The sequence below is a fragment of the Triticum dicoccoides genome, chromosome 2A (assembly GCF_002162155.2).
Source record: "Triticum dicoccoides isolate Atlit2015 ecotype Zavitan chromosome 2A, WEW_v2.0, whole genome shotgun sequence".
NCBI lineage: Eukaryota > Viridiplantae > Streptophyta > Magnoliopsida > Poales > Poaceae > Triticum > Triticum dicoccoides.
Genome location: NC_041382.1, coordinates 11,627,378 through 11,636,262, shown reverse-complemented (window position 1 = coordinate 11,636,262; position 8,885 = coordinate 11,627,378). Strand labels below are relative to the sequence as shown.

The 8,885-nt window shown below is 43.1% G+C and overlaps 1 protein-coding gene across 1 annotated transcript; it reads right to left on the bottom strand.

The window, feature by feature from the left end:
- Window positions 1-253: 253 nt before the first annotated feature.
- On the bottom strand, window positions 254-3,698 carry LOC119358629 (indole-2-monooxygenase-like). The gene is made up of 3 exons (XM_037625093.1): window positions 3,198-3,698; window positions 960-1,388; window positions 254-878 (listed from the first exon to the last, which is right to left on the bottom strand). Exons 1-3 carry the CDS (start codon window positions 3,693-3,695, stop codon window positions 255-257), a joined length of 1,551 nt encoding a protein of 516 aa, XP_037480990.1. The 5' UTR covers window positions 3,696-3,698; the 3' UTR covers window position 254.
- Between the last annotated feature and the right edge of the window lie 5,187 nt (window positions 3,699-8,885).

Below are 8,885 nucleotides of genomic sequence, written 5' to 3'. Positions count from 1 at the left end.
AACGTGTTTGGAGGCCTTCGAATGAGGTTGCCTCCTACACCCCCATGAGTCACATGGGGAATAGGGGAGGGAGGGCTGTTTGGCATTGCTGATCAAGCTCACAGAGTTAACTAGATTCTCTAGGCCTTCTTGGAATTTTTTGGGCTCAAGATCAACCACCGCTAAAATCTTTCTAAACTGATTTCCAACAATATAGCAATAACACAAAATATAGCAATAACACAAAATATTCAACTTATATTTTCTTCTAGCATCTACTTGTATGATTTTGGAATTAATAGTAGCTTCTCCTTCCGCCGCACGGTTAGCCCAAAGACCACTGTCATATTAATGTCTTTCGTCTCAACCCCTGGAGGCAATTCCCATTCAAAATGGTACATGAGGTTTGCCAACATAAGCTCAAAATTGGCAATCGCGAGGTTTATGCCAGGGCACATCCTTCGTCCCGACCCAAATGGCAAGAACTGGAAATCATTCCCCTTGAAATTGACATCCACATCACTATCTTCATATATAAATCTTTCAGGTATGAACTCTTCTGCATCCCCCCAAGAGCTGGAGTCCCTGCCAATGGCCCATACATTGACTAAGACATGTGTGCCAGCAGCAACCATATACCCATCAATGTTGCAGTCAGCCATGGCAAGGTGTGGAGCAAGGATAGGCGCAACAGGATACACCCGGAGTGACTCCTTCATGACTGCTCTTAAGTACGTCATCTTGTTTATGTCGGTTTCGGTTATACTTTCTTGTCCCCGGGGTACGATACTCCTCACTTCATCTTGTAGCTTCCCCAATAGGCATGGCTTCCTCATCAACTCGGCCAAGGTGAATTCGAGAGTGTTAGATAACGTGTCTGTTGAACCGAAAAATACATCCTGTGGATATTAATTAATTAGGTCACTATCAGATATACATAAATCAACATATATAATTTGGTAGGTATCATTTGTACTTACTGTTAGGAGAGCTTTCATTCGCTCTCTTGTGAGACCATACTCATGCTGAACAGACAATAAAATATCTATGAAATCTCCATCCTTGTTATCAACTGTTGACTTGTCCATGCTCACACGTTCATCGATCAACTTATCCAGCAAATAGGCCCATCTACGCCTCACTCTCTCAGCCTTTGCACAAACCAGACTCTTAAGCACTCCAACTCTTGCCAATGTTGGGAAGTACTCCTCCAAGTTGAAACCTCCTAATATTCGTGAGGTATCGTCTATGAGGTCTCGAAGTAGCTTGCTCTGTCCTTCTTTCCGGAAGGACTCTCCCAACACGACCCGACATGCCATATCATACGTGAATGACTTCAGAAGCCTACTCATGTCCACTACAACACCTCCTGCAGCGGCCTCGTTAATCTTGGTCATCACCATGTTCACCTATGATGACATGCATCTTAAAGTATGAGACTAGCTAACATTTATGACATTATTAGGGGAGGGCACATGGCAGTCAATTTTTTAATTTCATTTGTGATGTAGTGTAGTAAAAATTGTTATAACAATAAGGATAAGTTTTTGATAACAAAATTACCAACGAGTTTCAACAGTAGAAAACAATTTAAGAAATTGGGAGATATGTGATGGTAAAACACTGATTAACAAAAAATATCTCACTACCATTTTTTTAGAAATGTAGAATCTCCTAATTAGTGGATGTTGTCTATCCATGGATTTATTTAGAAGACCATCTTGTAGGCCCTAACCTCTTTTCTAGATTGTCGCCACTGTTGAGTAGGATGAGGTTCTCCTTGATGGATTTGTAAAGCCATGACCTTTATTCTCCCTATTTCACAAAGAACCACCTTTGTTGTCATAGTGGCCATTTTGTCATCCAACATTGCCTATTCCTAGAACCTCCTTGTAGTGTACCACTTCACCAGCTCTTGTGCTTTGCCCCTAAACTATGGTAGTTTTGGTGAGAACACGCTCCCCTACCCTATGTTAAAAAAATGACTATTCACCCCCTCGTGCGGTCTCTCCCACTGGCCCTTGTAATCTCATCAACTGATTTAAAATATTGATAGCTTTTGTGTTGTAAACTACAATTTTGGAGGGATTTTCCTGTATTGTAACACGGAAGTCTCCTCCGCCCCTTCGTAAGAACAAGGGGTAGTACAAGAATAATGACTTGTTGTCTATCAACTACGCCTTTCAAACTGATCTTAAGCCTCGACTCACCCTCCGTGGAGGAACCTCACGGGGGAAATTAACCTTGTGTTTTTGGGGACTTGGAGATGTATTGCATGAAAACTAGACTGTCTATTCACAAGTTAACTTGTGTTATTACATCGGGGAATTGGAGAAGGTTAACAGGAAAACTGGACTGTCTATTCAAAAGTTAACTTGTATTAGAACATGACACTCGTGGTAAGCAATCCAAACTCGATGAGAAAAGGTTAACTTGTATTATTGCATCTCAAAACCTAGGAGTATCTCAATTATAAAATACATAAAACATGGTCTCATGTCTCCTCCGAGGAAATTCTCCATTGCAATGAAAGAAAAAACACCTATATAAGTGATCCATCCATGCGCTACCGGCTTAAGTACCCCCCTCAACCCCTCACCATCACTTCTTTTTCGAAAAGGCAAAAGAAACATATCCGCCACCCCATGCCAATTCTCCAATGGCCCTCCACACATCGTGTTGTCAACAACTATTCAGAAGAAATGTGTTCTACACTATGGACGGCTAGCAACCAATGGACGGCTAGCAATAAAACTAGACTTTCTACTTACAAGTTGTCTGAAATCATTTCGAACATCGCATTCCCAAGCATTTCGACGAACATGCTTCACTCATATTCTAGATTTGTCCAAAGTCCAACATTTTTAAGTTTAACAAAGTCTATAAAAATATATGAACACCTACAGCGCTAAACTAGATTGATCATCAAACGTATTTCCATACTATATGTTGCAGATATTAGCACATTTCCCTTTAGATGAGGTCATATATTAGCACATTTCCCTTTAGATGAGTTTATTAGCACATTTCCTTTTAGATGAGTTTGACTTAGAACAAAATCAGCACAAATAATTTGGGAGAGAGAGAGAGAGAGAGAGAGAGAGGGTTATAAAAAGAAACTTGCAGTAACATTCACAATTATAGTTTCAGGTGTGCAGACAAAGATATTCATATTTCGACCAAGCACCACGTGAAAACTGCGAGATCATTAAAATTACCTCCTCCATGGCGGCGTTGCGGGAAGATTGCACCTTTTTTAAACTCAACATGTGAGTGGTGACGAGCTTCCTCGCCTGGCGCCAGTGCTCGTCATATGGTGCAAAGGCGATGTCGGACGAGCCATACATGAGGATTTCCGAGACCATGGAGCGGGGCCGCGAGGCGAAGACATGGTCGTGCGTGCGCAGAACCGCCTTTGCGGCACGCGGGGATGACACAACAAGTGTCGGCACGGCTCCAAGACAGAGGAACATGACGTCAGGACCATGCTTCTTGGCGAGGCTGCGGAGGGAGACGTGCGGGAGGGAGCCGAGGAGGTGCAGGTGCCCAATGATGGGCAGTCCTGGTGGAGAAGGCTGGTGGCGGTTTTCGTGCTGCTGCCTTCTTCCTGTCATACCAGTCATAGTGAACCAATAATTCACAAACAAGAGGAAGAGCGGGAAGAGGAACAGAAACCATGGCAGTGGAAGCATCTCTAGCATGAGGAGACCTGCCATGGAGCTCTGCCGGCGAAATTGTTCTTCTCAACCAGCTTAGTTTAACATCACAAGCTCGATCAGTTGCTTATAAGCTAGCCAGGCAGAGTAAAACGACAGAATTAAGCTCTGTGGTGCTCTCAACTAGTAGCAGTTAGTTAGGGGAAACGTAGCTTTCATTCCTAAGAAACAGACAAGGCAGTCTTTGACTCTTGGTTAGGTGTTTTATGAACTTTTTGCCCCCCCTCAGAAAAAATGTGAAAAATACCAACATCATGGGCAAGACAACTGCAACCCGTTATTTGGTAGACTCGATAGGTCTTTTTTCTTCAGGCAATAACGAATGCACAGGTTGTTATTCATGGTCTGTTCCGGCAGGCAAAACATGGAGTTGTAATCACCAGCGATTCCATCGCAAATACGCCGCTCCGTTGGCAGTTATAAATGAATTACGTACTTTTATTTTCGGAAGCGTCGAACCCTTTGTCTCAGATCATGTCATATGTTTATACTCTGATCAAAACCATAGGTAAATTAAATGGAGAGGTTTACAAGTCGTGAAGATCTGCCGGGTACAACTAAATCCATCTCTAACTGATCCTTTATAATTTAGATGATCAAACCATCTCCTAGCCTTTAGAGAAGTATATTTGCTCCTTAAAAAAGGGTTATGTTTTTAGGCATCGTATTAAACTTCACTACTCAATTATTTTATTAAATAATATTTTGGTCACATACTTCACTAGTTTTTTTGCTAAGAGAACTAATAGAAAGAAAACCACAAGAAAAATTACACACATCAATAGAAACACCAATTCCTTCACTGCTCCTACTAGTCTGGTCAATGTTCTTACGGCTGGCTATCTGAGGCTGGTAAGCGGCGTCGGGATGGCGGAGGACGGGACAACGCCCGCATCGAAGAGATGGAGCCTTGCATCACTTAATTAATTTGATTGAATCATTAGGATAAAAACGAATAGATGACTAAACCCATAACAAAGAATTACCAATCTGTCCTTCAGCAAAAATCCGGAGTTGGCCCACAAAAAAAATTTGCGAGAAACTTTTGATCTATTCATCTTCAATCATGATAACACCAGAAATAATAAAAATTACATAAAACACCTTGCGACGACTACAAGCACTGAAGCGAGCCAAAGGCGCGCCGCCGCCGTCGCCCCTCCCTTGCTAGAACAGGACAAAACTTGTTACAGTAGACAGTTGGGAAGTCGTCGTGCTAAGGCTCCATGGGACCAGCGCACCAGAACAACAACCGCCGCCGATGAAAAATAGTGTAGATCGAAAGGATCCAACCTGAACACACACGAAAGTAAACGAATGACGACCATATTCGAGTAGGTCCAAGAAAGACAAATCCACTGGACACACATCTTCACATGGCCATCAACAATGCCAGACACACCATCGGAAAGTGGCTAGACAGGGAGAAACGTATTTCATTTTCAAAGAGCCGCCACCGTCTTACCTTCCTGAGAAGGACACCAACACTAACATAATTTAAGGAAACGTCTAAAAACGGTGCCCTCTGGCTCGCAAGCGCCGGAAGCCATTGCGCCCCCATGGCCCTAAGGCCATCTGAGATGACGTGGATCGGTGGCAATACCAGCGGCAGGCGGAGGAACCCTAAGTATTTTTGGGAGATGCGCCAGGAGGCGCGGCTGCATGGAGTCGCTATGCGTTTTAAGTGTGGGTGGACGTTGGTGGAGTCGGCCCATATTGACCCTTTGATCAACTAAATACTACCCATCATATTAGATAGTACCATGTACCATAAAAATTCTCAATTTTAAATGTACTAATTATAATCACGGTACACCTTGTGTATAATCCTCGGATAATTAGCTACTGTTTTGAATGGCAGAAGTGATCGTCGTACGTAACTTTTCGAAATAGACTTTCTCTATGCTCTATAAATAAAGCACCATCCCATGCCCAGCGTTATCCAAGTGCACCGAGAGGATAAATCTACTAGGGTAACAACATAAACATGTCCAAAAGCACAAAAGCGCAGAAACAAGAGATATAAGACACCTCGGTGGAGATGTGTTAACTGCTAGGAGACGATGAAAATGAATAGAGATTAGAATTTTCTTGCAAAAAAATTAAAAATTGCCAGGAGACGCTGAGAGCTGACGGCCAACCATCTAATACCCAGCCGGGGCATGTCCAGCTGACTACAGAGGGGCCATCACTGCTCTATAAAGACCAATAATAACTTAAAAAAAAACAGAGGCGTCGGTCGGACGCAATTTCACAGTCGCCGGCGTGGAAAGAATGTGTTTTGTGGTTGTAGGAAGTTGCCACACACTTCCTCGATATGCATCTGGATTCTCCATCGCCATTGAGGAAACAGTGGTATGCAACCACGGCGTTCTCTCGCTGCATGTATCACACCATCGATCGAAGCATCAATGAAAATTTGTCTCTCTCCTGCTTTCTTTGAGAGAAATGCATCTTCCGTTATGCTAAGCGATGGAAAAAGGGACAAATTAAGGCAGGCACTGATCGGGACTCACGGCCAACCATTAGCATGTCCGCTAGCTAGCTAGCTGTGCTGTGCTCCAGACGAGACGACACGAGACGAGACTGCCGCTGGACAATGAAGAGACTGGTCAAGGTGACGAGGATCGCACGTGCATCTCGTGCAATCGTGCGAGTTGAATAGTCGTCGAGACGAAAGGAGCGGGTTAATTGCGTATCATGTGCTAGCTGTGGCTAATGAGCAAGGACGATCCATCCATAGTAGTAAGAGGCTAGCCCCTACAACGGGACGTTCGTAGGTTGTTTGCCACGGATGCATGTGAGCTTAGCATGACCATTTGTTTATCGGGTTTTGCTAAATAGATTATCAGGCAACTGTTAAATTTTTATGTTGCTTCAGTCAATTTTGGCCACCGAGGTGTTTAATTTTCGGGGAGGCACCACCGTCTCGTCTTCCTGAACAGTACAGAAACCCTAACAAAACTCAAAGAAACATAAAAATACGAAGCCCTTCTGTCGGCAAGGTCCGGGATCCACCGCGTCTACGGCGGGCATCCATGGCCCTAAGGCCACCGGAGACGAGGCGGACCGACGGCAACGATGGCAGGAGACAGAGGAACCCTGATCTTTCTTGAGGAGGAGGACAAGAAACTTTTAGCTATTTTTGGACACATGGCAAAACAAGTTTGACCAGTAACTCTTAATACCCTACACATTTGGCAAAGTCATACTCCCTCTTTTCCTAAATGTAAGTTCTTTTAGAGATTTCAATACATATTAAATATTGAGCAAAATGAATGAATCTACACTCTAAAATGAGTCTATATACATCTGTATGTAGTTTTTATTGAAATCTCTAAAAGGTCTTATATTAAAGAAACGGAGGGAGTCAACCGAAAATGTTGTATTGTTTTTGCACACATAGCAGCCCAGCTTCCTCTGTAGCCTGTTGTGCCCTTTCCTTCCCCCTTAGATCCAAAATTCACTCCACGCATCGACCTCCCTGCTCGCTTGGTTGTGGTTGCCTTCCGTCACTCTGCATCAGCAGGTTCCTCCTCCGGCCCCTTGGCTGCCGGATGTGGCTGCTGGCCCTTGTGGACAGGTTGGCGATTGAAAAAATTTGGGCTGGCGGGGCGTCCACTCACGGCCAGTTCTGGCTTCCCCGACTTGCCTGTTGCAAGCTATACGGTGGGGTTTGCTTCTCTCCATAGGGGTGTAGTGGCTTCAGATGGTAGTGCTGGTGATCAAGATCTGATCGGCCGGATGGCGGTGCCTGCATGCAAAACTGTGCTACAGTGACCTCCTACGGCTCCATGACGGCGGTGGTCAGCGCAAGGTCTTTGGAGAGGGTTCATCTCTCAGATCCGGTGGTTGATTTCAGATGTGAGACACAAACTATGGTCAAAGGCTTGACACAAAGGGATGGTGTCTCAGCCGCGGTGGTCGCACATTACATGTAGCTGCTGGGATCGCGGATAAATGGTGGCAACAATAGAAAAGTGACTTTGATGATGGTGCAATGTGCACTCGGTCTTGAGCTCCGGGGTGAAAGCTTAGGTCTGACCCATGTTGGTTATACCTAGTAATGGCAACATTTTTTTTGCGTCGTTACCTTCTTGAAGGCATTGCTCGGATATGGTCCGACTGATTCTTCGGAGTGAAAACCTAGTTTCTGGCCTTGATGGTTGCATCCGGTGACGGTGACTGCGTCAACGTCGCTCCCTTCTTGATAAGTACTCATGCTCTTTTCAGACAAATGCTTTGAGACAAGAGAATTTATAGTCACTTTAGCAAAAAAAATAGTAAAGATAAATTTTTTCTTTTCGTTGATATTAGAGCTCCATCACTCGCTGCCAATATTGGTGTTTAGTTATCATTCTTTCTGTAGATAATAAACATGCAGATATGAAGATTAATTTGCGACAACAGTTAAAGTAATATATAGATTAATATTCTTGTAAGCCATATGAAATTACTTATGTCCTGTATTTAGTAAAAAAAATGATCGCATATTTCATATTTTCCAATATTTATATTTATACCAAGTATTGTGTCCATTGCAATTTTCTTATCTTAAATATGTATAAATACACTATGCCAAAAGTTCTTCAATTTATCTACCATCATGTTTATAGAAGACCACAAAAGCAACACGTGGGGTATCATCTAGTGTAAGAAAGTTCTCAATGCTTTGTATGGCATTTTTCTCGGACAAAAAGCTTCTAGAAGACCACAAAAAAGTGGCTCAAAAGAAATAGTAATAAAATTTCGGTATGCGTCCCACGATTTTCATTGTGGTATCTGTTCCATTGATAATTGGGTTTCTCTTTAATTGCTTCCCCAAAGCAGCTGAAAATATATCAACACAGTAAGGGTAAGGAAATTGCACAAACAACCAACTATTGGAGCTGATTTTCCAAAGAACACCTAATCTACAGTTTTGTTGTAATCCATTGCAGTTAGGTCTAATCCAGAATTTACGGACGTTGACATGATTCTCGTTAATTTGGTCCCACTTGTAAGTGAGGGTGTGGCAAAAAAAAAAACGCCCTGCCAGCCGACCAACTAAATCTGTCAATATCTCCACAACATTTGGTCCAGTTGAGCTGAACTTTTCCAAGGTCAGTATTGAGTACATGTACGGTCTACTGATTTTATTTGCCTTTCTCTTAAAACATTAGATTTGGAAAAAATTGAATAAGCAAAATG

Excerpts from the sequence above, each read along its gene's own strand:
- LOC119358629 (XM_037625093.1), bottom strand. The coding sequence starts at position 3,695 with ATGGCAGGTCTCCTCATGCTAGAGATGCTTCCACTGCCATGGTTTCTG. Across the intron at positions 1,389-3,197 it reads GCAACGCCGCCATGGAGGAG|GTGAACATGGTGATGACCAA; the intron begins GTAATTTTAATG and ends ATGTCATCATAG. Across the intron at positions 879-959 it reads GAATGAAAGCTCTCCTAACA|GATGTATTTTTCGGTTCAAC; the intron begins GTAAGTACAAAT and ends TAATATCCACAG.